The 27,977-nt window shown below is 52.4% G+C and overlaps 2 protein-coding genes across 2 annotated transcripts; both read right to left on the reverse strand.

The window, feature by feature from the left end:
• Positions 1–12,887: 12,887 nt before the first annotated feature.
• LOC144252472 (interleukin-1 family member 10-like) lies at positions 12,888–15,246 on the reverse strand. Its single transcript, XM_077794770.1, has 4 exons — positions 15,215–15,246; positions 13,765–13,850; positions 13,378–13,505; positions 12,888–13,100 (listed from the first exon to the last, which is right to left on the reverse strand). The coding sequence occupies exons 1-4, from the start codon at positions 15,244–15,246 to the stop codon at positions 12,888–12,890; spliced, it is 459 nt and encodes a 152-aa protein (XP_077650896.1).
• Positions 15,247–25,173: 9,927 nt separating this feature from the next.
• LOC144252473 (interleukin-36 alpha-like) lies at positions 25,174–27,128 on the reverse strand. Its single transcript, XM_077794771.1, has 4 exons — positions 27,119–27,128; positions 26,916–27,029; positions 26,332–26,471; positions 25,174–25,386 (listed from the first exon to the last, which is right to left on the reverse strand). Exons 1-4 carry the CDS (start codon positions 27,126–27,128, stop codon positions 25,174–25,176), a joined length of 477 nt encoding a protein of 158 aa, XP_077650897.1.
• Positions 27,129–27,977: the final 849 nt, after the last annotated feature.

Consider the following 27,977-nt stretch of genomic DNA (forward strand, 5'->3'; position numbering starts at 1 on the left):
GTTGAAGGAACACCATGTGGGTTAGCCAAGGACAAGCTGGCTGGGAGCATGGTGGAGCAGTGGCCAGTGAGAGGGAAATGCACACCAAATACGCAGGAGACAGACGCAGAGGCCGGGAGGGGAGCAGCCTGGCAGGGGAACAGGCACCACCCAGGAGACAAAGGCCCCAGCCCGCCTGACCCTGACCAGGCCGGGCCCTGTCCTTGGGGCTGCACCATTCCCAGGGCTACTCCCTAGGCTGGGCTTCTGGCCCTTGCAGCCCGTAAGCAGCTGTGCAGAGGCGGAGCAGCAGCAAGGAGCTCCAGCCCTCTGCCCCACAGCAAGGCCACCTGCAGCTCAGGGAGGGCAGGCTTGCCTTCTGGGAGTGGGCATGGGCCACATCTGCCAGGAGCTGCCCACCCACTCGGGCTGCCCTGCACATCTGCACATCTCCGTGTGTGTATAAATGAATCAAATTCTACTCCATTGCCATCGAGGTGCAGCGTATGCATGGAGGTTGGAATGAGGCCAGGCTTTGCAGCGAGGAGACGGGTGTTGGCCTCCATAGCCTCCAGACCAGGAGCCACCAGGAGGGGAAGAGCCTGGGAAGACGTGGCAATCAACGAGCCTCAATGGCTGCTGAGTGGCCGCAGAGGTGACTGTGAAACATGGAACAAAGGGGAGGTCAAGGACATTCTTATCTTGAGGCTCAGATGATTGAGGTGGGAGGAGGAATAGGAGCTTCATTTACAGAGAAAGAAGACACAGGAGGAGAAGCGGGTGTTCCTGCAGCTAGCAGGGGTGGTCCCTTCTCTTTGAGTGGCATTTCAAATGTAGCTGTGTAGCCCAGCTGCCCAGTGGTGGCTGGACATAGAGACCCGGACAGGAGCAGAGACAAAGGCCCACATGGGATGGCTGCAGCATGGCACAGGAGTGTGGAGTGGAGGGTAAACCAGTGTCTGCAGTATTTTGTGATGTCATTCAAAATCACTTTTTATTCTCCCCATTGGGCTAAGAATTATAACAATTTTATCCCTAAGTCCCTATATTTTGGAATAGTATCTTTGCTATAATTTGGACATGAAGTGTCAACACAAGAAGATTCAGAGGTGAAATGGTTGAGTTAGGAGAGCCTTAACCAAGTCAGTGGATTAACCCACTGATATGGATTAACTGGGTGGTAACCTGGGGCCGCTAGGGTGTCACTGGAGGAGGTGGGTCAAGAGATGTGTCTTGGGGAGTTATATTTTGTGCCTGGTGAGCAGAGCTCTCTCTGCTTCCTGATGGTCACCTCCTGAGCTGCTAGTCTCCAGAACACTCTTCTGCCATGGTGTCCTGCCTCATCTCAGGCCCAGAGCAATGGAGCCGGCTGTCCACGGACTGAGACCTCTGAATCTCTGAGCCCCAAATAACCGTTTCCTCCTCTATTTTGTTCTTGTCAGGTCTTTTGGTCACAGAGATGAACACCTTACTGGAACACGCTAACAATTCAAAAAGTGGGAATACGTGAATCAATAATGAACGAATTTGCCCATTTCATATAGCTCATGATCTCAAAAGGCTCACAGGTTCAGGGAGAATCACAATAAAGGAACATCAGAGGGAAGGACACCAATCTCTAATTCTCAGACCATTCAGGGCACCAGAAAGGATCCCAGGAACTCAGGGCCACCTCTCTGTGACTTCCCTGTGTGTTCCCAGTTCCCATTGACAACCAGTTGTGACTCTCTCCCTGCAGGTACCGGTCCTGCTTTCCTCTAACAGCTCCAGATGTCTACTAAGAAAGCAAATTGCTCATGTTTACTAACCCTGGTGAAGTAAAACTTCCTTTTCTGTGCCCTAAAGACACGTCCTCTGAGCCTGCATGGTGTCATGTCTGAAGTGCTGGCCACTTCCCTTTGCTCGGCTCCAGGAGTTCTGTGGCTTCCTGGGCTGCGTGCAGATGGCCTGAGAGCCTGGGAGGCTGCCTCCAGAGCACACGTGTCAGCTCTGCTTTCAGGGCTTCCATGACTCACGGGGATGTGGGCAGCGATTGCAACAGCCTGCCTCTGGTCTTGAGGTCCAGCAGGTAGGAAAGAGCCTGCACTGCCCTCGGCTGCCCCCAGGGGGCCCCAGTGAGAACACGTGTCTGAGAGAACCTTGAAGGGTTGCAGGAGCCTCAGGGTCCCACAGCACAGGCCTAGTGTGCCGTCCCATCTGCTCTGCAGCAGAGCTGTTCACTCCAGCAAGCACTAACCCTGTGAAACCCATCTGGGCCTCCTGCTGGCCCAGCTCCCAGGGCACCTCCATTACCTTTGGAAATACAATTTGTGACAAACCCGTCTCCACTTCCTGCCCACACTGGTCAGTCTCCATCCAATAGCTTTCTTTTTTTCTTCATAACTTGTGTCACTGTCTGAAATTATGCCCAGTATGAATTAGCATAGGTATTTGTCGTCTGTTCCAATTGCTGAGATGTCCATTCCTCACCTTGTTCAGGAATGTGCCTCAGCGTGCCCCACAGTTTTTGTTATGTAAATGGTTTTTACCTTTCTTTTATTTTTTTTTTTTGGCCCGGGGGATTGAACCCAGGGGAGCCTAACCACTGAGCCACACCCCCAGCCCTTTATTGTATTTTAGACGGGTCTTGCTAAGTTGCTTAGGGCCTTGCTGAGTTGCAGAGGCTGGCTTTGGAGCCCTGATCCTCCTGCCTCAGCCTCTCAGCCACTGGGTGACAGGGGGCACCACTGCTGGCCTGCTCTCTTTTCTGAGTATCCCTGGCTCTTCCTCTGGTGAAATCCAACATCTCCGTGCTACGCTTCCCCTGCAGCTTTTTCAAAAAGAAAAAAAGCTCGTGCCCCCCACCACCCAGATTCCTCAGGTCCAGGGGCTTGGGGGTGGGCACAGAGCCATCCCCACTGTCACTGCCGTACTGTGACTTCTCCCACTTTGTAGAACTTAAAAGCAACCCATGCAAACAAAGTTCCAGCCCTTCAAAACTCCTACCATCCTGTCCCTCTCAGTCGCTCCCAGCGACTGACCCCTGGTCCCTCTCCTTTACTTTTTAAGTCTTTGCACTTGGAACCAGTTCCTCATCTTTGTCCTAAACCCCAAGAGACCTTGATGTCCATTTGGATGACCAGCTCCGTGGTCAGTGCTGTGCCTCTCTCCCTGTGACTCCCATCCCTCTCTTACTCACCCGCCCCCAGGGCCAAGCCCTGTGGCTTCTCATCATTGTTACTGGAAGCCTGGCCAGGGAGACTTCCTGATCTCCAGATGGCTGGATTTAGCCACCTACCCACATAAGAAACAGGCAAATGATAGAAAAAGGAGAAAGATTTTTTTTTTTAATTTTTGGTACCAGGGACTGAACTCAGGGGCACTTGACCACTGAGCCACATCCCCAGCCCTATTTTGTATTCTATTTATATGCAGGGTCTCACTGAGTTACTTAGCAACTCGCTGTTGCTGAGGCTGGCTTTAAACTCGCAATCCTCCCCTCTCAGCCTCCAGAGCCACTGGGATTACGACGTGCTCCATGGCCCTGGGCAGGAGGAGGAATGTGAAGCAGCATGATCCGACTGGGAGAAGCACCAGGTGGCTTCCCCATTAGTTACAATCTAGAGAACCAGCAGCCGGTGGATGGATATACATGGATGTAGCCAGAATGCGCTAATCAGAAAACCGCCACAGTCTGGAGTTGGGCGCCAGGCAGGCCAGAGGTGGTTTTTATTCACAGTGTGAAGAAGTTCAGGAGCTTTCTGTTTCAGTTCACCTCTAAATAATCCAACATAAGATAAGCATCCTGTTCTCAGGCCGGGGGACGCGGTCCCGCGGCCTGCACTCTCCGTCACCCCCACTGCTCATGGATCAACCACACAGTGACCTCCAGACCTTGGCCTACTCAGCTCTGCTCTGCCACATCCCCCCATCCAGTCACTCACGAGACCCTTCCTGTATGGCGTATCCCCCGTCTGTCTTCTCTGCCTGCCTGCTGCGCCACTGGGCAGAGCTCTGGATCTGTCCAAGGTCTGTCCATTTGGACTCTTTGCCAAAACCACCGAGCCCCTAGGGAGAACAAGGAAGACCATGCACACTGATGACATGGAAAACCAGTTGGCTTCTATGGTTGCTTAGCACCCGCTCCCTGATCCGATGATTAGTCAGCTACTCCATCTCCCCAGAAAATATTCCAAATCATCCCCAGTTTCTTCCATCCCTGGCCACACCTCCTGTTTCCTCACTGAGAGCAAAATAATAAGAGCTAGCAGACCTTCTCCATCCCCATCAGCTTAGCAATTTGGGGAGGATCCCCTCTTCCTCGGGGACTCAGGGGGAGGGATGTGGTTCTGTGACTCTAACTTGTTCACAGAATCCCTCTGGAAGGCGTTGAGACCAGCCACGGGACCAGCTCCTTCCCCTGTGCATCACCAAGAGTGCCAGGAACCCACCTACATCCCCTACATTCTCGGGTAGAATAAATAGACCCTTGCCAGCATTCGAACAGAAGGGTCTGATGAGATGACAGGGTCATCTGCCTCGGTAGAAATCACCCTGAAAAGGAGCCTGTTGTTGTAAGTTGTTGTCTTCACGGGCTCCGTGCTGCCGTCTTTGGTGGTTTTAAAACATGTCCACAAATCCTTCCAGACTTTTCTCATTCATAGGTGGAGCCTGGTCTCCCTCCCTCTGGGTGTCCGCTGGCATGAGTGACTTGGATGAAGCAGAAGGACTTTCAAAACAAGAGTGACACAGCTTCTGCCCATCTTTCCCGAGGCCCCTTCTTGGAACCCAGTGGCCATACTGCGTGTAAGACCAAGGCATGGAAAGTCTGCGTAAAGGACCTTTGACTGACAGTCCTGCTGCAGACCCAGCAGAGCCAGCCAGACCCACACTCAGAGAGCCCTTAGCCCAGGCCTGGTCCCACCCAGGGACCTCCTCAGCCTGTGCTCGCTGGAGCAAAGACATCATGTTCCCACTGATGCCTGAGCAACCGCAGAGTCACAAATAGAAAAAGCAGTGTCTTTCTTTATTTTTGAAGGCCACTAAGTTTGGGGGGGTAGTTTATTCTACAAAAGATACAGGAAACCAATGCTTTGGAAATAATACTGTAAAACCACTTCGGTATCTTCCAGTGGTATATTAAAGAGATTTCCCTTAAGTCTAAATGTCATTGGTACTTTTCTCCCAGATGTGTCATGGGACAATCAAAGCACATGGTTTTGCTATACTGATCACTGCAAAAGTAACCGGAGAACATCTACCTATACCACTTACTTAGGTGAGAGCCACACAGGGTGCTCCGAGCCCACACAGAGCCACTCACCCTTGCTGCAGTGCCCCGTCCTGCCATCAGCCTGTCCTTCTCCACAAGCCCCTTCCTGCCAGCTCTTACACTTGGCTCAACCGTGGCATCTTGAAGCTTTCCTGAGCTCCATGTCATCCTCTCTCCTCCCCTTCACAACCAAATTGATTACAAGAGTCCTCTCCACCCACCGCCCCATGTTCTCACCTCCTGAAGACCCTGTGCTTCTGCTCAGCTCCTGTCTTTGAATGCGCTCCGGCATCCCCCAGCTGAAGCCCGGTGGATGCGTCAATGTTTGTGCCCCTTGCTCTGAGACCCTCTCTGATCTGGACCCTGCGACCCTACCTCCTGGCTTCCTTCTGCCCATCCTCCTTGGCCTCCCCTGAAGGCCTCCACCTGCTGCCTGCCTCTCCATCTCCCTCTCTCCTGGACCATCTTCTCTTAAACTCCCCTCTCTCCAGTTCATTCATCCAATCAGCCCAGACACCTTCTTCATGCTGAAAACTTCAGAATTTCCATCTCCATCCCATGTTTCTTTCCCGCACGTGTAACTGGCACTGAATGCCCTACCTGCTGTTTATGTGCCGCTAAGAATCCAACCGGCTCAGAAGCTCAGCTTACCCATCTTTCTCCCCAAACTCCTCCGTCATCTCCTGCCAGGGAACAGACACAGGACGAGCCTCTACCTACTGCCTGCAGGGGTGGGGTGGGCTGTGCTACACTCCTGTCCCCTGACCTGGACCTGTTCAGGGCAAAGGCAGCCATCACTCTGGCCAAGTGACTGCCAGGCCTAGGAGGTGCCATCTATAAAGCTGTACCCCAGGTCGACACAGCAAGGAGAGGGGCCCAATCCCAGACCAGGGCAGGAGGCAGCAAAACCTTGAACTCACCCCAAACCACCCTCCTGTCCCCCACGAGCCAGCCCTGGGCACAGCCCTGCCCGCCCCCGGTGAGGCCTGGACCCTGGTTTTCACGCCCCTTCATTTGGGAAGAGACACGAATTCTCAGAACCAGTCTCCCCTGGATTTCTGTTTGGGGTCACAGACTTTGCCTGTCTTGTGGGGACGTGGGGGAAGTGGTGACAGATGAGCAGCCTCTCCGACTGAGAACGTTTTTCCATGATATTTTCTGACTAATAAGGCTGAGCAGAAAGTGACAGACTGGGGCCCCATGGTTCCACCGAGGGGAGCTGGCTGTTGATGTCTGACTTCCTGTTTTAGTGACTCCCTTTCTGTCATGGAAACCCACACACAGAGGGTCATGTACCCTGCTTGGCATTTACTCCTGCAAGGCTGACTCATGGCTCCGAGCAGGTGGCTGCGTTTTAACATCACGTGACAAGCACATCTCGAAGCTGGGAAGAGATTCTGTCGGCTCAGCACCGATGGCGGAGACGGATCAGGCGGAAGGAAAGTGCTGCAAACTCCGGGAATCCTCAGACTCTTCCCAAACCAGGTGCCTGGGAACAGCGCTGTGGTCTGCATCAGCTGTGGTGGGGGTGGCAGGAGTCTACTCACCCTCATCCTGGCTGGTGCTGACACACATGGTCAAGGCAACCTGGGAGCCTCCAGTGCTGAGAGCCCACACTATGGAGTGGAGCACAGGGGAGACACGACCACGGGCGGGTGAGTGAGTGGCAGCCGCTGGACATGTGCTGGGCAGACAGCACATGTCCTGCAGAAGGCCAGGCTGCCCTTATCTGTGAAAACGTCCTCTGGCCTCCCTCTCAGGTGCCTCCGTGGCTCTGAGCTTCCGGAGCCCTTAATTCCACAGTCCCGGGTTGCTCACCACTGAATCCTGGGACAGTGAGAAGGGGCAGGACGGCGGCTTGAACTTGAAAGCGAAGCCCAACTCCGCACAGAGCTCCCGGCACAGAACCCACCGAAGCAGCACCCAGTTAGTGGATCCCCCTCAGTTTGCAGGGAGACACAGTTCCAGGAACCCCAGGGGCACCCAAACCCAAGGAGGCTCAGATCCCCACATGAAATGGCTGGGCAGTTCCGTGTAACACCTGTGTCCTCACAAATTCCTGAGATCATGATGGGTCACTGACGGTGCCTAATGCCAGGTGAGTGCTGGGGAACAGTGGTCACTCTGTATTGTTTACAAAATAGCGACAAAAATCAAAGTCTGTATGTGTTCAACACAGACACGCTTTCTCCCGAAGATTTCAATCCGTGGTTGATTGACCGTGTGTGTGTGTGTGTGTGTGTGTGTGTGTGTGTGTGTGTGTGTGTTTGTGTGTAAGCCACAGGTATGGAGGGTGACTGAGCACATGGAAGGGGTTAGGAGAGAAGGGATGGAGGCCCTGGGAGAACAGCACGAGCCCTTCTCATAATGGGGAACCTAGCAGTTAGCCCTTCGGAGGCAGAGGGGCTTCTCCACCTAGGGGCCTTTGCTTTCATTCCAATGCTCCTCCTCTGGGTTCTTTGGGTCTCCTCCAGCTGTACTGATGGGCCCAAGCCCCTGCCCCCAGTGTTCCCATTCTGGGCTTCCAATGGGGCATTGCCTCCCTCTGCAAGCCCCCCAAGGGCTGACCCTCTCCCCAGGTTCCCAGTTAGCATGAAAACCACTGAGCTAGATAAGGAACCCAAGAGGGCCCTGAAGCCTGGCCTTCCCATCCGAGCAAGAGCACCACGTACTGGGACCCACTCACTCCTGAGCCCCCGTGCCCAGACGGCACTGAGCCCGGGTGCTTGGTACCTTCTGCAGAATGAGTGAGTGGGCATTGCCAGCCTGCACAGCCCACGTCGCAGCTCCTCACCAAGGTGGCACAGCATGACCGTCAGGATCGGGCTTTCAGGGGTCAGGCAGCCTGCTCTCAGCCCCCTCCTCCCATCTGCTGGCAGTGACCTTGGGCAGTTCTCTGTAGCTCTTCCCTTTGACAGGTAGAATCTACTTCTCTGACAATTTCTCCCTTCCTCAGGGCAGCCTGCGATCTGCTTTGACCAATGGGATATGGGGCAGTGGTTTTGTGAGCTCAGGACCCTGAACCTCAGAGGATTTTCAGTGTCCACTTCAATGGGGCACCAAGATTGTCACATAAGGAAGTCACTCTGGTCTGCCAGAGCGTAAAATACCTGGAGGACACCCAAGGTCCCCTACCAACAGCATAACTGCCAGTCCTGTGGGAGGGTCCACCTTGGACCCTCCAGCCCAGCTGACCTCCCACTAAATGTGAGCCCCAGCAGCCCAGCAGAGGACCCCCCCAGCAGGTCCACAGAATAGTGAGGAATGACAAGTCGTTGCTGCTCTGTTGTTGAGAGCCACAGCCAAAGGGGCCCCAACAAACTTCCAGCTGCCAGCAAACTTACAGCTGCCGGCTGATGATTGGCTCACAGTGGCCCCAGCAACATCTAGCTGATTGGCTCCTCTGCCTTAAGGCAGAGCCTGGGTAAGGTATCCCAGGAGCTGGAGGGTGCGAGAGGATTGTTCCCTGCAGTCTCTTTCAGGGGTAAGAGGGCCAGGATCGCATGCCCTGCTCCTTCACGTTATGCAAGAAACCCCAATGTGAGTATGTGCTCAGTGTCTAGCTTCCCACCAGGCCTGGCACTCCCAGGGTCAGGGTCGAGTCCCCCTTGTTAAGGGGGTGCTGGGAGACTTGATATGGGCTCCAGAGGCAGGCAGAGTTGATTTGGAGCCCTCCTCTTTATTCCAAGAGGCTCTGGAACAACTTTGCACAAGAGAGAAATGTGTTCTGGGTCTTCATAGGACCCATGTCTGACCCCCTCTCTGTTTCAGAAGGATGACTCCATTGTGAGACAGACTTTTGGGGCACAGGGACCGCCGGGTAGGAAGTGTAGGTCTTCAGGGGCTCAGAGAGCTCCCAGGCCTGCAAGGCAAACGCAGAGCCTGATCTCTGCCGCCCCCTGCAGCCCAAAGGCTGCACTGCAGGCTGTGGGTCTCAATTGGAGGTTGTCTTTTGGGGTGGGGTGGAGCGTGCTTTGGTGAATGGTAGCATGCCCTTGTCACCATGTACATGTGAAATAAAATTGTAAATTCACATAGAAATATATCCTGAATGTAAATACTTCTATCCAAGATGTTAACTTTGGTTTATACTGAATGCACTCATCTGTCAAGTTCATTTACGGACTGAGTATATTTCAGAGAATTGTCTAGGAGAAGTGATGTCCATTACAGTTTCCTTTGCTTTTCTTCAGTTTTATTTTCCCTCTCTAAAACCTAGGTCAACTTCTTGGAACTTACATGTGTTGTGTGTGTGCTGCAGGGTTTTTGTGTGTGTGTGGCTTTTAGAGCAGTTGTTCATAAATCCTGAGATGAAAAATTGGGTCAAATGGAAGTGAGACTAGATTCTGAGTCTTGGTTGAATGATTTAGGACACACAGGTTCTAGTGGACCCTGAACGCACTGCTCTCCTGTGTAAGGTTGATCCAGAGCCTTCTGGATAAAGAGAAGGGGCCTCTTAACCAACTGCTCCTGCCTCCGGAGCCTACAGTGAACATGCACCATGCGCACACCTGGTCACTCATCTGCACACAGCACACACACGCAGACACAGACACGTGTCCATGTTACATAAACGCACCCCATACACACATGGGCATGTGCAGACACCTCCCCATCCCTGAGCCTCCCAGTGCTTCCTGATTGAAAGGTTGCCACACTGTGCGCCAATTACCTGTTGACCCTGTCACCTGAACTACCAGTTCACTCTGAGATGTAAGTACTGGATAAGAGCTGACGTGGGCCTCTCCCGCAGAGTTACTTAATTCTAGCTCTCGTGGCCTGGCTGCCGAGGGAAGACTTTGGGGCCGTCTCCAGGGAGGACAAGGGATTCAGGAGACAAGTCTTAGGACATGGGATGGGAATATCCTTGGCACCTGTGAACTGCACCTGGCAGGAGCAGCCTCCATTTCCTACTTTTCAATCTCTGGAGCCCGAATAACTTGTCATTATTTCTATCAGAGTGTGCATAGGTCACAAGAGGAGGGCCAGCAAAAATGAGGGACCCGGGCTGGGATATAGCTCAGTAGTAGAGCTCTTGCCTAGCATTAGTGAGGCCCTGGGTTCCATCCCCTGCACCACCACCAGAGAGAGAGAGAGAGAGAGAGAGAGAGAGACCAGGTGTTATAGCAAGTATCTGGGAGGCTTTGAGGGGAGACAGCCCCAGAACTTGGGTTCCTGCTCCAGAAAACTGAAATGCAGCTCAGAGTGAATGGTCACAGCATTTGAAAATGAAGTGCGCTAACCCAACCAGAGCCACGCCACCCTCTAAGTAGAGACTTTGCCAGTTAGAAACACCCAACTGAGGACTTCCCACTTCAGCCGGCCATGCTCCTCTTCTCCTGCTTCGGGCACACCTTACAAAATCGGCCCCCACACGCCCACCTGGAGGAGCCCTGAGCAGCAGCTTGTGTTCTTCTAATACAAAAATCAGAGTCCGCTCAAATAAACTCTTGCTGGGTGTGGTAGTTCATGTCTGTAATCCCAGAGACTCGGGAGGCTAAGACAGGAGGATTGCAAGTTTGAGGCCAGCCTCAGCAATTTAGTGAGGCCCTAAGCAACTGAGCGAGACCCTGTCTCAAAACAAAAAATCAAACAGGCTGAGGAGATGGCTCAGTGGTTAAGCACCCCTGGGTTCAATCCCAGTACCAAAAAAAAAAAAAATCTAAGTATGCCCCAGTTTATCTTTTAATCCATGAATAAAGGAGATGAGCTGGCCATGGGAATATGAATCAGGGGTCAAGCTGACCACCGAACCAGACAGTAGGCAGGTCAGGCCGGGAGTGGAGAGCCGAGGCCCTGTTGGCATCTGGGTGAGTCCAGCACTGGCCATGGGGGCCCAAGCTTAGAATCCCAGTCCTGCTTGAGGTTCCTGAATGACTCCTCCAGGTTCCCAGGTGCACCCTGTGGCCAGGCAGGCACAACCTGGCACTCCAACCGAGGCCCCACTCACCGAGCCCCAGATGCACGGGGCTGTCCCCTGTCCCCCCTTCCTGAGTGGCTCTTTCTGCCTAGAATGCCCGTCACCTCACTTTCTGTCTGGACCACTTTTTCCCTGAGGCCCAGATTGAAGGCACAGCCCTCCCTGGTGACTCTAGCTCTGTGCATGCTTCTGGAGTCCTCCTTACACTGCCCATGGTCGTCCTCTCAGAACCTGCAGAGGTCCCCTCACTCGTTAGAGACTGTGCGCTTACTCTCTCCTTCTGCGGACCAGCTGCTGTCTCGGACACAGGTGAAGTGAAGACCATCGTGTCCCTCCTCTGCTGAAAGCCTTCCCAGAGCGCCCCTTTGCACCCAGCGTATGGACGCCCTTCCTTGGGCCTCAAGGCCTCTCTGGCCCACGCCTGCTGGTCCTGCTCACCCCCCAGTGTCCCTTCCTGCCCCTCCCCACCCCCAGCCCTACGTCTCAGGGCCACAGCAGAAGTTATTTCTCTGCCTGGGTCACTCTGAGTCCCAGCTCCTTCCTGTCCTTCGGCCTCACCAGAGTCCAGGCCCGGTGCTGCCCTCCCTGAGGGACTCGGCACTGAATCCCGGGGGCCTGCAGCTCCAGGCGGGAGCTGCCTCATCTGTTTGCTTTTTCTCTTTCTTGTCCATTTTATTTGCTGGTCTGTGTTTTGGCCTCTCAAGGACAAGCTCCAGGGGGACAGGCTTTGTTGGCCATTCGGTCCTCAGCTCCTAGAGTGGAACGCAGACTTGTGGAACAGCACTGGACTCAGGTGGGCCAGGTCTGAGCTTGACCTTCAACATGGAAGCCCACCGGACCTTCAGCTAGCCATGTCACTCTCTCAGTATCCTCATGGTCAAGTGTAGCAAGAATACTTGCTTAGCTGGGTCGCTCTGAGGAAGAAGCCTCGCTGCTGCTACAGGTTCTGACAACGGCGAGACCCCTGAGCATCAAGAGGGTGCTGAGGGGTTGTGCACAGGAGGAGCAGCACCAGCAGCCCACCTGTCGGACACAGAAGCACAGACTCCCTGCCCCAGCCTGAGCCCAGACACAGCCCTCCTCCAGCAGGAGGAGGATCCTGCTCTGAGGACCAGTGCAAGCTGTGGCCAGGCTCCAGCCCAGCATTCCCCACTATGCCAGGTCACGCCACTCAGGGGCCCCCCTGGGAGCTTCCAAGAAGAATCCCCACATGCCCTAGAGCCCCTGCACTGAACACTGTGCACAGGACAGACTGAGGACCTGTGGTCATCTCCTGTGGCTACACTAGCCAGTTACCACAAACTCCGCGGCTTAAAGCAACACAAGTTTATTCTTTTTCATGTTCTGGAGGTCAGAAGTCTGAAAGGGTGTCAGGGACTTCTGGGGACTCTGAGGAGGATCTCTTCCCTGGCCTTTTCCAGCCATCAGAAACACCTGCTTGGGTGGCATGTGGCTCCCTTCTCCATCCTCAAACCCAGCAGCATGGCATCCTCCAATCCCCCTCTGCCCCTGACCCTCCTGCCTCCATCTCATGTGTCCCGTGTGGTGACCACAGGCCCACCAGAGAGCTCAGGATGCTTAACTGAGTCACACTTGCTAAGTGACTTTGCAGTGAAGGGTACACACTCAGATTCTGGGGCTGAGGATGGGGACATCTTTGGTGGGCCACTATTCTGCCCACCACAAGTGGGATGAGCTTGGATCGGGGGCACAGGCTGGACTGCGCCTCCTGCCTCCCTACAGACTCTGTTCAAAGTAGAACTCAGTGCGAGCCGAGGGCTCGCTCTCCTTGGCAAGCCGCACCGGCTGCTGGGGCTCCTCCAAGCCGCAGAGGAACCAGCTAGGGCAAGCGGCTGCCTCCAACCTGAAGGCGGAGCCCAGGCTGCTCTGGAAGAAGGTGAAGCACGTGGCCCATTCGCCTCCCTTGTACAGGTCCTCGATGTTCACGTCCTGCGGGGGCAAGGTGGCCACTGCAGGACCAGGGTGCTGATGGGGGTGTGGCCCTACAGGTCTCTGGGGCTCAACCAAAAGGGACGTGCCTTGTGCAGATTCCCACAGGCAAGGCTCTTAGTTCTGGGCACAAGGGGGAGGGTGGAAGCCTGAGGAAGGGGGACGGTGGCCCCGAGGAAGGGGGACAGCAGCCCTGACCAAGAATCCACAAGTGGGTGCAGAGCACCCCGGGGCCAGGCAGGGTCCGCACTGCCCCCAGAGAGGGGCGGGGTCTCACCTCCAGCTTCAGGGAAGGTCCCTCTTCTGTCTGCACACATGCCAGGCAGCGGCTCCCTCCCTGGAGCCCCAGGAGGATGGGGACCTTGGCCCAGTCCAGGTCCCTGTTAGGAAGTACGCAGATCTTCTCTGGGAAGAGGACAGAGACTGGAGATGAGGGCAGCCCAGGCTGAGGGTCTCAGGGAGCAGAAGCCCTGCAGGCCTGGCCACACCTGGGCTGCAGGGCCAGCAGGACTCTGCAGGGTCCTTTTGGGCCAAAGCTGCCCCCTGCCTCTTTCTGTCAGGGGACAGCTGCTGCCCCTCTGGTGGGGACAGAAACACAGAGAGGTGGGGGCTGCAGTGGACAGAGCGTGGCACAGGGCCCCCATGGAGGCCGCGGGAAGCTCACCAGCGCTGCAGTCAGCGATGTCCGGGTCGCCCACCAGCAGCTGGCCATATCTTGTGTACAGCGCCTTCTGATCCGCATCCTTGATTCTGGAACAGAATGGCAGCGCTGAGGGTCTGTTGCATTCAGGCACCACTGAGACCCCAAGCCCTTCCTCTAACCCGCCGCACTGAGCGCGGGGATGCTTGCTTCTCCACCAGAGCAGGTCAAGACGACTCTGTCTTAATGAAACGAGAGAAGACCTCCTCCCCTGGGCCCCTGGTTTCCAGAGGCTTGGAAGAGTGAGGGGAGCCAGCCTTCTCCTGGAGGGGTGCAGAAAGTTCTCTCATGAGGCTCAGGTGTCTCAGAGATACAGTGAGCCTTATCCCAAATTTTCCCAGCTTGCTCCAATTTTTATCAATGTTTATTCTATTTAATAAAAGGACTAATCAAGTTGATAATGAAGCATGATTTGCTTCTTCAGATATTTTAAAGACTTTCTGTAGGAGAAAATCTGCAAACTGGAAAACAAAAATTAAAATATGCTGTGCTAGGTAGGTGACCATCCAGCCCCTGGGAGCCAGGGCCTGGTGTGCTCCAGGTGGACCAAATACAGGTCAGCAGAAAGCCCAGGCAGAGCCAGATTGCAGTCATCTGGGGGTGGCTGTGGTCCTAATGACCAGCCTGGGAGGGCAGGAACGTGCCGGGCAGGCTGGGGAGAAACCCAGGTGAGCGGGTGGAACAGCAGAGTCACACAGGCAGCTTGGTTGCCCGGCTGGTTTCCAAGATGCCCATCAGCTGCTCCCAGAGCCTGGGGAGCTCTCAACAGGTTTGAGGGCAGAGTCTCTGGACCCATGCCACCGCCTCCAAGCCCTCTCTCCCTCAGTAATAGCCGGGTAGAATACCTTCAGCTACTGGCTGTATGTTTAAAGCAGTTTCACTTGTATATGAAAACAGATCTGGACCATCTTGGGCTTGCCCGTGGACGTTCTCCCTCACACCTGGACAGCCGGCAGCACCCCACTTGGAGACCACAGAATAGTAACCAAGATGCAAATGAGGCTAAATGCAGGTCAGGGTTGGGGGCCTGGGCTCAGGGCCAAGGCCACAGATAACACCAGGAAGACAGTGTCACTGGGATTCAGGGTTGCCTCAGCTTTCAGAGAGGCCGATGTGGCCACACAGGTGACATAAACTCCACCCCAGGCTCTGCCTCTTGGTAGCCGCCTGGCATGGGGGCACCATGCGCCTGGTTCCCAGAGTTGGTAATGTTTTCTTTACAGGTTTCTCAGGGCAGGGGTGAGGATAGAACGGCTGGTATCTCAGAGAATCTGGGAAAGAGAGCTGTTGTCGCTGCAGAGTGTGATGATGGAGAGTGATTACGGGTTTCTGTGGAGTCCCTGACCAGCCTTCCTCCCTCTCCCTATGTGGGCCCAGCCCCGAGGGCAAGCAGGGCCACAGCAGGATGACTTACATGTAGTATTTCGCCATGGGGAGGGAGCACATCTTGTAATCAAGGGTGTCTGGTCCTCACTGAGGGAGAGAGAGAGGGGCTGTTAGAAAGGTAGGGGCAGCAGGCAGGGACACGCATCCAGGGTGTAGAGTCACCCAGGGGCACAGAGTCACCTGCAACAGGCTGCAAAAGCCACCTAGCTCTAACCAGCCTGCTGGAATCCAGCAGCGCCCCAGCCCAGCCCATCCAGCTCCAAGGAGCTCTGTGTCTTCCTCACTGGGGATCAGGAGGAGCCAGCAGGGTTGTGAGCCTAGAGGGGGTGTGTGCCTGTGTGTGTGCACATGTGTGTGTGCGCACATGCATGCGCTCACTTATGCCCATCTCTGGTGCTAGCTCTGGGAAACTTGAAGACAGCTCCCCCAAATAACTTAGCAGGATGCTTCCTGGCTGAGAGGGGCTGTGTGACTGAGCCCCACAGCTGGAGATGAACCTGAAGCAGGTCCTGTCCCACTTCCCAGCCTGGAGGTCACCACATTCCTGTCCCCTGACCTAGCAAGGGCTTCCATGTCCCAGAGCCGGATCGCAGAGGGAAGAGCAGCATGGCTAGGAGGCCTCTCCAGCCACCGGCCAGGCAGGGTCTTCCTGCAGGGCTAGGCACACCCTTCCCAGGGACTCATGTTGCTCTGTGGGGCCTTAAAGGAGCCCACCCCCTGTCCTGGTGTGCTCCCTGTGGAAAACGGGTCAGCCCTCAGAGTCAGAGGCTCCTGCAAAGAGACTGTCCCTGTGAAAGCCCGGGTGCAAAGCTTCACAGGACCCTGCTCCTTCCTCAGGGGGGTTCATCCTACCCCAGAGTGCCACCAGGAAATGACCACCTGCAGAAAGGCCAGCCCAAATTCAGGCATGGAAAGCAGCCAACCATGAGAATGGCCAGGGCTGCAGTTGGCCAGGGGCGTCTGTGGAGTCCCTGAGCAGCCTTCCTCCCTCTCCCCATGTGGGCCCAGCCAACTGAGAAGGGAGGAGAGAAGAAACACGTGAGAACACAGGAAATGAGACAGGAAGGAAGCCCAGAGGGCCACCAGAAGGAGCATGGCTAGAGGGGCAGGGTGATACCCCGGGCATTGGGGCGGCGGGCGAGGGGATCGGCTGTGGCTGTGAGCTCAAGCCCCATGGCCTGGGAGCTGAAGAAGAGTAGGGCCAAAACCAAGGTGTCCTTGGGTCCTGGATCTGCCACTGTCCCCTTGGGCAGGTCACTTTGGATCCCTGGGCCTTGAGGCAAGAGTTTGGGGGTTGATGGGAGTGAAGGAAAGCAGGGTAAGGGGGCAGATGCCGGCTGGACACGGGCGTTAGGGTCATCCCACAGCTCTGAGATGGTATGAGTTCTCCTTGGTCTAAATAAAATGACAGATTGCCCAAATGTCCAGTTATTACGATGCACACTGCATCGCTTTTTATAATATGGTGAAGATGGGAAAAGCCTAAGTGTTCTCAATGAACCTAACAGGTGATTGTTCAAAAAAATTACAGCAATTGCAGTAAAGAAGACGTATGTGTACACTGAAGGTGACATCATCGACGAAGGTTTAGAAGGTGAAATTTTCAAATACACCTTGGAAACGCGCAGGTTATGAATAATACGTACATGACAGCACGTCCACACACATACAGAGATGCACACGTGTTAATAAAGACAGCTAGTGTTTTTATGACACTTGTCTATGACCTATAGGATTATGAGTGACTTTTTAACAGCTTTCCACATTTTTCCTATAATAACCCCAAAGTTTCTTTGTAATATAAAGTTGTTTTTTTAATTAAAAAAAAGTGTTCAGTCAAAAATCATTGGCTCCCAAACATGCTTGACCACCTGGATCACCTGGGGGACTTTTTTTTGGGGGGGGGGTACTGGGGACTGAACTTGGGGGCAGTTAACCACTGAGCCACATCTCCAGTCCTTTTTTATATTTTGTTTTGAGACAGGATCTTACTGAGTTTTTAGGGCCTCACTAAGTTCCTGAGGCTGGCTTTGAACCTGCCATCCTCCTACCTCAGCCTCCTGAGCAGCTGGGATGACAGGTGAGCGCCACAGCACCCAGCACCTGGGGACTCTGATGGAGATTATTTCAGGGGCTGAGGGTACTGAGTGAGGCCTGAGGCGGTTCAGTGATGGCCAGCCTTGGGCCTCAGTGTGCCAGCTCCGTCCTTCCCACTGTTCAGTGCACATGCCAGTCACCTGCAGCTCTGGATAAACTGCAGACTGGTTCCCTGGGTCTGGGACAGGGACCAAGACTTTGCCTTTCAAACAAGCAACTGGGCAGTTTTCACGCTGCTGGTCCCTGGACCATACTTCTAGTTACAAAGTACCAACCAACACCCAGTCCAGGTGGCCCAAGAGCAATGTGGCCTAGAGTCCAGCCCATGATGTACTCCCACCTAGCCACACTGCCGAGGTACCTTTGGTGGTGGCCTCAGACGTGGACAGCCAGTTAGGTGCACTGAGATCCAGAAGGGGCGGGCCTAAGCAAAGGGCCTTGTATGCGGCTGAAGACTGCCCCTCCTGGTCAGTCGGCTCACAGAGCAGGCGGAAGCTCAGTGGTGGTCCAGCCCCACTGGACCCTCTTGTTCTGTAACCCACCCTAGCCGGTGTCCCATGGACTCCATATTGGGCCTCTCTGCCTGGGTCCTGGCTACACTGAGAGGTGGTGAGTAGGGCTGAGAAGTTGGCCGCTGGGAGACCCCTGGGCTGCCCCTGTGCCGAGGCCCTTCCCAGTGCACCTCGAGCTCCCTCCTCAAGCCTTCGCTTCCCTTTAGGCCCCAGATGACCTTGCACTGAACCTTGGCCTCTATCCCTCTTTCCTCCTTTACTACTCCCTGGACATGACCTCTAGCTGTCTCAGACCTCCTCACTTTTCTGCTGGGTCGAATCCCAGTGACCAGTGGTGCTGAGCTCTGTCCATGTCCACCTGCACATCACAGCTGCCCTGGCCTCTCCTCATCCCCCTGCACATCACTGCTGCACTGGCCTCTCCTCATCCCCCTGCACATCACAGCTGCCCTGGCCTCTCCTCTTCCCTTGCACATCATCTACGTGGAGTCTGTTCTCTCCGAGATGGTGTTAGCTCCTGTGGAGCAACGTCCACGGGCTCTGCTTTGACCTCTTGGCTCCCAGGAAGGCTTGACATTGGGTGATGCCCTTCCCACCTGTCCTCTCTGTCTCAGGTCCATTGGAGATTCTCCCTCCTTCTGGAGCTGTCCCAAAGGTCACCATGTCCCGTGGAGCTGCAGTCCATGGCTTCCCACCGCAGTGACCTCTTGATCTAATGTCTCCACACCTTGACCTCCAGCCATCTGTAGTACACCCCGCCATTACACTTTGGGTATCCCACCATTGCACTCCACCACATGTACCTAAGCTTGGGGTGGTCAGCTCCTCCTCCTCCCACCCACTTCCCTCTCAGTTCCATTCCTCACACCTCCAGAATAGGCATTGGGCTCATCAAATTTATTATCAAATTCAAAACCTGAGGAGAACCAAACCTGGCTCCCACCTCTCTGTGTGTCTGCCTTGTCCTCAAATCCCAGTGGATGGCTCCTTTGACAACTCCCGGCTCTCAATGGCCACACAACAATGACAATCACAAGGGAGCAGGGTGGAATGGACGCTTTCTTCATTTCAGGTGTCTCCCAGTGGCCAATCCCTATTTTTCATAAGTAGCATGAGCACATCATTTACCATATTACATGGCACTTTCAAGAGTGGAAGGTGGCCTCAGTAATTATGCTGGGACAGCAGGTGTGCACCAGGATGTATGGACATGCCTCCACTTGGGTAGAGTGAGAAGAAGAAAGTCAGATGTACAGCAGAAGGAAACACCAACAGCAGAGAAGAACTGTTCTCCCCTTATGTATTCTACATTTTAATGGGATCAAGGAAGAGTGTTGGTTGAAGAGGAGTCTGTGTCAGGCCAGGAGCAGGAAGTGGGTCTGGGTCTGGGTCCCCAAAAGCGCACAGGTGAGATGGACATGGAATGTCACATCCAGCAAACTTTTATCTGAACCTCTGCACCCAGACTGGAAATTGAGGCTGCTTCTTGGTAACAGGGATTCGTATCACTTTAGCATGAGATGCTTCATCCTTCCTATTATAATCCAGACAGTCGAATTTCTGATTTTGTCTGTAGTTTTAAAGAACAAATCCTCTCAGTGAGAATGTGGTAGTCCCTTCACAAAGGAGGTGTTGTGACTCCTTACAACTGGCATGTCCCTGGGAGAAGGACTGCTTCCTGATACTTGGCAGCTGGTCCCCTCTGTGCAGGGTTAGTCTGGCCCCCTGAATGGCCTTCCTGTTTTCACTTTCTCTCCAAATGCAGTGTCCCCAGTCCTTCCCGGCCTCAGCACTGCTGTGAGGTGCAGGGAGCAGGTCCCACCAGCTTGGCTCAAGGAGAGCAGCTGTCCCTTGGTTCCAGCCCAGATGCTCCGTCTGTGGTCAGGCCAGGGGCATAGCAGTGAGCTTGGGATGGCAGCCAGCAGCTTCCCAGCATGAGCAGGACTTGGGGGACGCCAGTGGGGACCGGGCCTCCTTGTTCCTGTGAACACCAGGTTGCAGGATGTGACAATCCATATCTATCTCACCTGTATACTTTGGGGGACACCTGGCTTCTCTTCCAGCTCCCTGTGCTCTGACCAGCTTAGAAGGGGCGGGGTGGGGGGCGGTTCAGTCTTTGGCCAGAGGAGCACGTGGAGGTACCTCTCTCTAGAGAGCTGCTTCCTGGTGAGGCCGTGGGTGGGGCAAGGACAGGTGCAGCACTGGCCAGACAGCTCAGAGCTGCTGAAATCTCCAGCACTGCAGGAACAAAACAAGTGACAGGAGCACGTGGCGGGACTCTCCCAAGCCAGGCGCCTGGAAATCGTCCCATCTAGATTGTGAGCTCCCTGGGGTCAGAGAACACCCCTCGTGGGGCTGAGCAAAGGAGCTCCAGTAAGCACAACCCCTCCCTACAAGTCCCAGGGCAGGCCACCAGGCGGACACCCAGGTCTCTGAACACGCACTTGGCTGCCTCTTTCAGGAGTGCAGAAAGGGATGCCTCTCCTCCAGGGCCAAAGCTCCAGCTCCCAGCTCCTCTCCCTGTCCTTCCCCACTGCTGGAAACAGAGGGGCAACACGGAGGCAGTTCTGAGCATCACCTTGATGTATGGACTGTGGGACTCCATTCGGCAGCTGCGCGTTCAGAATTCCATGTCACTACCTTCCAGCTGTATGGCATCTGTCAAGCCTTTCACAGCCCTGAGCCTCAGAGTCCCCTTCTGTAAAATGGAGACAACTTTCAGGTGTGGTTAAGGAGCACAGCATGTCAGCTCATTATCCCCGCAGCAGAAAAAGCCCAAGGACCTGCTACCCCGGGCCCCCGCCTCTGTCACACTCCATCATGTCTCTTTCCCACTCTCTCCTGGACACTGAGGCAGCAGCCACGAGGCCCTGGCTCACCTTTTCCCCCCAGTAGGTTCTTCTCTGTGGAAACCATGTTTTGGGTAGCAAATGGACTGCAAATGACAGAACAATCATGTCATTATATTAAATTAGAAACTGATGACACTTTCCCAATCCATTCAAAATCCAAGTGAATTCCCAAATAGCACCAGGTGCCCTAAATCTCTATGCAATACCACAGTGCTTCTGTATTAAAAGGCTACTTAGCTAGTTACTTAAAAGTAATGAACTGTTAGGGGGTATTCTGTGTGCCAAATACAGTTCTGTAGAGTATGTCAAACTTGAGTATCAGAAAACATACAAAGTTGTCAGTGTTTGTTCCACATGATGCCTCTTCATTGCCAATGAGGACACAGGGGACAGCACTTAGTGGTGGGCTGTCCACCTTGTTCCCACACAGTGCTCCACAGTAAGCTGGGGGCTGCTGGCCTCCTGTCCACATTTTTGACCATGCTGCTTTTGTGGACCTTCAAGAGGTGTCAATGGAAGATTCGTGAACAATAACCAGGATTGTGTTCCTTAAAAAAAAAAAAAAAAGGCTTTTTGGCCAGGTACGGTGGTGCACACCTATAATCCCAGCAGCTTGGGAGGCTGAGGCAGCCTCAGAAAAAGCATGGTGCTAAGCAACTCAGTGACACCCTGTCTCTAAATAAAACACAAAATAGGGCTGGGGATGTGGCTCAGTGGTGAAGTGCCCCTGAGTTCAATCCTCAGTACCAAAAAAGAAAATAAAAAAGGCTTTTTGATGATTTATTGAATGAAATATCAAAAGGGGAACATTGGTCCAAACACGTACTTGCACACATGTCAACCAAGGCATGACTGTCACCTAGCCCACTGTATGCAAGATGCCATCTACTTTAGTGAAATGCTTCGCGATTACAGAGATGCTAAGATGCAAAAAGGCAGATGTGACCTTTAAATGATGAAAAGATGGTGTGCACGGACGGCCAATAGCAGACTCAGGAAAACAACCAGAGAAGATACGGCATGTGGGAAACACGGCGTACCCAGCAATTTAGAGCCCAAAGTAATTTAAACAAACTGTGAAAAGTAGTAAGATAATCTGGCTAAAAACATAGTCATAAGCTAAGTGGAGTTGCCTATGTCTATAATCACAGGTGTTCAGGACCCTGAGGCAGGAGGATGGCTGGAGCCCAGAAGTTCAAGGTCAGCCTGGCCAACATAATTAACATTCAGTTTCCAAAACACAAACCAAAACAAATGCTATCATAGTAGCATAATTTAAGACCCCTTTCTCAGCAATTGAAAGACTGAATAGACAAGATAACAAAAATTCAAATATAAAAAGAAAATAACAAAATTCATTTATAAATATTCAATATTTAATAGTAGGCATGATATATCTGTTAATATTAAAGTACTTATCATATAATATACAAATATATAATTCTGTATAACATAATTTTATACCATGTTTATATTACACATAAATAAAAGTCTACATATGTGTGTAAATGTATGTACTTCATACCTAAAAAGCATGGTACTCATTTTTTAGGCTTTCATAGAGCATCTATAAACTTATACATGAAGTCACAAAGGAAATAATAACGAGTAGCCCCAAATCAATATCATACAGGCCATTCTACCTGACCATAGGCAATAAGAGACTAATAGTATTAAAGCATGACCCCTACCCACTTGGACATTTAGAAATAATGCATGTGAACTTCACATAATGGCTGGAAACAGACCACAGTGGAGATGAACCACAGTAAAAGCACATGTCGTAATAGTAAGAGGAGCACGGACAGCCCTTCAGGTCCCGGTCTTGGTTAGGGACCATGCACGCCCAGAGGAGGGGCTTCCCACCATACAGTGCTGCCCCCCCTAACCTCTGGGAGCTCTAGGCTGTTTCCTGCAGCGACTGCACCCCGGCTTCTCTGCCCAATCTGCGCAAGCTGCACCCCACCACATCCCACCAAGGCTCTGCGTTTCCCTGGTTATCAGTAAATGTTGGGAAGCTTTTCAAAGGCCGCTGGACACTTCTGTGTCTTCCTGGGAGAAGTGTGTGTGTTCAAGGTGTTTGCCCATTTCTAAACTGAGTTAACACTGGCCTTTAGTTATTGAGTTGTGTGGGTTTGAGGTCTGAGCCTCTTACCAGACCCAGGGTTTTCAAGTATTCCTCCTGCTCCATACATTTCCTTGGCTCTCTGACCCTGCTTTGCTATACAGAAGCTTTTCCCTTCAACCTGAGTCTCACTTGGCCATATTTGCGTTGGTTTCCTGCCTTGGGGTCAAGTCCAAGAAACCTCGTCGTGCAGATTTCCCCTATGTTTTCACCTAGGAGTTTCCTGTTTCCAGTCTCCTGCCAACTTCTAAAGATGTGTATTCTTCACTCTCAAGTTCACTGTGGCCTGATGCACAAAGCCACATCATGGAACAACCTAAGTGCCTGTTGAGGGTGGGTAAAGAAAATGTGGCATACACATGCCTTGGGATTTTATGAAATCTTAACATAGAGGAAATCCTAGCCTTGGCGACAGCCTGGATGAGCCTGGAAGACATTGTGCTAAGTGAAATGGGCCAGTCACAGACGGCCAAATAAGGACCGCGTGATCCCCTTCAAGACAGGAGCCTAAGTCAGGAAAACTGGTGGAAACAGAGAGGAGACGGTGGTGCCCAGGGGAAGGAAAACAAGGAGCTGCTTTTCCACAGTATCAGGCTTTAGTGCAGCAGATGATGAAGTTCTGGAGACTGTCTGGACTACAGTGAGCTTCAGGTAACGATGCTCTGACACCTAATCATAGGCAGGTGACCACGTGTCAAGGGCTCTTTCCAATGTAAAAATTACAGCATGTATCCCAGGGGGCACTAGGAGGAAAGGTCGTGAGTCCTAAGCATTTATAAGAAAACAAAAAAGAAGAAGAGTAAGTAATAGAAATTCCTAAAGCAATCAAATTCCTTTTAGAAAAATTCCGGGTGACGTCCAAGGTGGCCCGGCTCCTGCACAGCTCTGTCTTTAGGAGACCATCTGCCTCAGGTGGTCCACGAGCATCTCAGTATGTGCCCATCAACCCAGCTAATTATTAATTATTAACCCAGCTAATCAATACCCCTAAGTGTCCTGGTCACCCCACAGCTCCAGGGAAATCCACACAGGGAGAACTAGCCCCTCTTCCTGAAGGAATCCCAAGAAAATAAAAACTCAGAGAGCTCTGTGCCGAGAAAACTGTCATCTCCAACAGCAACACGGCTGTTCAAATGCCAAAAAGAGATGATGCCTGCCAGGCCCGGGGGTCACCAATATCCCCACATCCATGTCCAATGCTTGGGGAAAAGTGAAAACATGATAGAAAGTTAAAAAAAATAAAGATAAAAAAATTACCATGGGACTATTCAGATGATTTGAAGAATTGTCCTATTGCAAAGGATAAAGTTTCAAGTGATATTCTATAAGAAGAAACTGTGTGTTTAAAGAGACACGGGAAAGAACAGGCCTTCATCCTAATAAACACCTCACAATTAGGGACAGCCCTATTTGTTTGTGGCTTGTAAGTTCACAGGAAAAGCCCACAGGAGGCTCCTAGACACCCTTGCCAGGGCAGAGAGGGCAGTTTCCGGTGGCTGTGTACCCCACCATGCACAGAGGTATAGAGTATGATTCTGTGGGTGGAGCCTGCTGTCCAAGCCACCCAGTGTGGGGCCCAGGAGAAGCCGGCTTATGAACTTATCACCCTCTCCAGCCATCTCGCGGGTCCCAGACTGCCACAGGAGACTTCGTGTGAGCCTACCATAGCGGCTAAAGTGCCCTGTGAGGCAAGGAATCAATGTCACAACCAGCTCCTCCATTAACGTCACCCACTTGCAACACAGCACCTGCGTGAAAAGACTTTATTCCACAAGTTTAACTCCTGGTGTGGTGGAGCGATGAGACTTCAGGTGAGGACTTTACACACACCAAACCAGAATACAGACTTCACGGAGGGGAAGCCAAGCCCACGAGGGCTCTGCTTCCTTCTGATCTCTCCTCTTTGTGGAAACTTCCATAGTTGCTTCTTCCTGTAGGGATCCAAAAGGTCTTGAAACAATGCCACAGAGCGACGTATCAGAGAATCCAGAGATCTGGAATTTAAGGCAAAAGAGTTCCATCCTCATTTCTTGGTTGGAGCATCACTAGCAAGTGCATTAAGAAGAACTTTATGTATTCTCTTGGTGTATCAGCTGTATGGCTGTGGCAAAGGCCTCGATTTCCCCTGGTCATTTTCCAAGCAACCTAGGTCATTGCATGGATGTATTGGGGGGTGCAGCCAGAAATCTTTGGATGGAAAACCCAACCTTTGATTCTCTCTTCCTATCCCAGGCTGAGGTTGTACTGTCTCTCTTCCCTTCATCCTGATTTCCATCCTTGAAAACTGGGCCCAGTAGTGGCAACTCTACCTCTCCTTCTTGAAGGGGTTGGTGTGACAATGTTTGTGTCAGAAGCACTTTAGAGCTAGACTGGGGAAATCAACCCAAGCCCCAGGCTGACCTCAATTCTGTCTAATCAACTCAAAGTCGGTGAGGTAGGTTTTTCCCAGTTCCTGGGTCATAGAGAGTGGACAGTCTCCTTTGGAGCAGACGGCAATGAACCAGCCAGGGAAGGCCACAGACTCGAAGGTCGAGGTCCTGCCAGTCTCACTGTGATAGAAGAGAAAGGGCTTCACAGGCTCGTGGAAGGCATACAGATCTATTATGCTTCTTTCCTGAAGAGTAAGAAGAGGGCCCCGGGAGAAATGTCACCTCTGGAACTGTCCCATGTTCCTTGCAGATTGGTATTTCTATAATTGCATTGCCCATCTACATTTGCATCCCCAGTCTCTAATGCAGGCCTGGAGAGCTTGGTTTCACACCAGGGAATGAGGATCATGAAGACCGCGGGGATTGGCCTGGCCATCACTGTTTCTGAGCTCTTCCCAGAAGCCAGGGGACAAAATCATCCCTAACTTTACAACCACTGTCTCATATCTTATCATTGAATTGAGTGTCTGGTATACTTTTTTTTAAATAATGGGAAAAATCACAATTATTGAAATATTTGTTTTAGAGACTTATCTTTGTTTATTTAAAATGGCAAACAATTTCAAAAAAAAATGTTTTTTAATCAAGTCATGCCCTTTGTGATAGGTTGGCTAAAAATGTCCTTGGTGATTTTACCCAGTGAGAGAGAGAGAGAGAGAGAGAGAGAGAGAGAGAGAGAGAGAGAGAATGTGTGTGTGTGTGTGTGTGTTGGAATCAGGAACCACTTTAAGAGCCTTTCTCCTTGTCAAAATCGTTTTCCAAAAATTCTTTTTAGTCACATGCAACACCAGGATACACCCTGACGTCATCACAAAAGCATGGAATGCAATCAGCTCCCGTCCAGGCTCAGCCCTCCCCCTGCTAAATCACTTTTGTAGAATAAAATGAGTAATTTTAGCGAATGGATTCAAAACACCACTACCATTTATTTCTTATCCTTTCACAATACACAATACCTTTCACAATACCTTTGGCAACCCCAAAAGAACCAAAAATAAACATTCATAAGAATAGCGAGCTGTCTTCTGAAGGATTCTAAAATCACAGGTTCCTTCAAATGAGCACCTTGAAAGACAGGTGGGCATCTTCTCCCTGTCGGGCAACGGTAGACCCTCGCTTGCTGGCCTTACCTCAAGCTGCAACACTGGTTGCTCCCCGTCCTTTTTACAAAACAGGCAGCAATTGGGCTCCAACAGTCCTAGGTACTTGGGTTTCCCTCTGTCCTTCTCAAGGGTCTCCAGGTGTCTGCCTGGCATCAAGGTGACGGTGACTGGGATCAATGCAAGAAGTGTGAATCTGTCGCCCCTTCCACAGATGGCCTCTCTGTGCAGAGATTGAAAGAAGCAGAGGCTGCAATCACCTGACCAGCTCTTACAGAGTGGCCACCCTGTTCCTCGCCACCCCCTTGTCCCTGAGGAATTCCTTCCCTTATAAAAGTCAGCCTCTGGTGGATTCAAAATCGAACCTTCTGGTAGATCCCACTCTTTGGTCTAACTCTTTGCAGTTTCACAGAGAAGGTCTTCCACCCTCTCCCTTCAGCCTGCCTGGACTCGTTCCTGTAGTCCCAGACAACCCCAGGACCACCCTCTGTCCATCATTGCCCACAGGGGGCCTTCTCTCTGGAGACCCAGAAACCATACCAACACTGAAATGCAAGGCTGTCCACAGCAGCACTGGCCAAAGGGGCTGCCTGCACCAGGCCTTGGCTACTCACTTGGAACCATCCGTTCCTTCCTTGGGACTATCATGAGGATCTGGTCCTGAAGAACCCACGCGAAGTGGTTGAGATCCTGAACATACCTCCTGGATGGTACTTCCAAGGCTAATGCTGAAGAGAAAGTCAAAATGCCAATGTGTGCAGCAGAGAATTCAGGGTGCCCCCTTTCCAAGCCCTTGCCTTTTGGTGAAGATCTTTACCTTTGGCCATTATGGTGGTGTTGCTTCAGAACTGCTGAGCTCCAGAACTGTTTCTGTGCTGACTGAGTCAGTCCCAAGCTACAGTGTGACCCAGGGTTGGAGGGCTGCCCAACAGAGACTCCAGTCAAAATCTGTGCTCTCAGAAAGCACCAGGCTTCCTTAGCTTCTTGGATTCAGCAGAAGCAGTCACACCTACGACTCCTGCTCCACCTGGGCCTAGACTCCTAACAGGACAGAAGCAAGAGGAAAGCAGAGGTCAGCAGATTTCCCAGGGGCTGGCTATCACTGTTCCCTGCTTATGCAGGACCCTGTGTCCCTGCCTTTGTGAGTTGTGGCTTCTATTGCACTCGGGTGCTTCACCAGGGTCAGGTCTTTTATCCACCCAGGGAAGGAAGAAGGTTCTGCCTCATTAGAGCCGGAACTACATGGCAGGTTAGGTAATCACTAGTTCCTGGTGTCCTGGGATTTGCTTAGTATTTACATTAATAAATATCAATTGTAGCATAGTCATGACTTATCCAAGCCTTCTACAAAAGGAGGAGACTTTAAGACCAACAACCAGGAAATAGTGTCACAGAAACTGGCTTTGAGGAAAAGAACATGATGGGACTGTCCCAGGGCAGATCACTATCCTCTTATGATGTCAAATGACATGCAGCCACGTTATTCCTGACAGCAGGATCCACCAGCGGGTGCAAGGTTGCAAGGTTGCATAGGTCTCCCAAGACCTCTACAGCTGCTAGCCAGCCCTAGACCACGGTCATTTCATCTTCTGGCAATCTCAGACCAGGCAAATGCCGACCTCAGTGGGCCCTCTTCCAGCTTCTCAAAGCTACCATGCATGCCGCTTCTCCACCAA

This window comes from Urocitellus parryii, unplaced genomic scaffold (assembly GCF_045843805.1).
Source record: "Urocitellus parryii isolate mUroPar1 unplaced genomic scaffold, mUroPar1.hap1 Scaffold_43, whole genome shotgun sequence".
In the NCBI taxonomy this organism is placed as follows: Eukaryota; Metazoa; Chordata; class Mammalia; order Rodentia; family Sciuridae; genus Urocitellus; species Urocitellus parryii.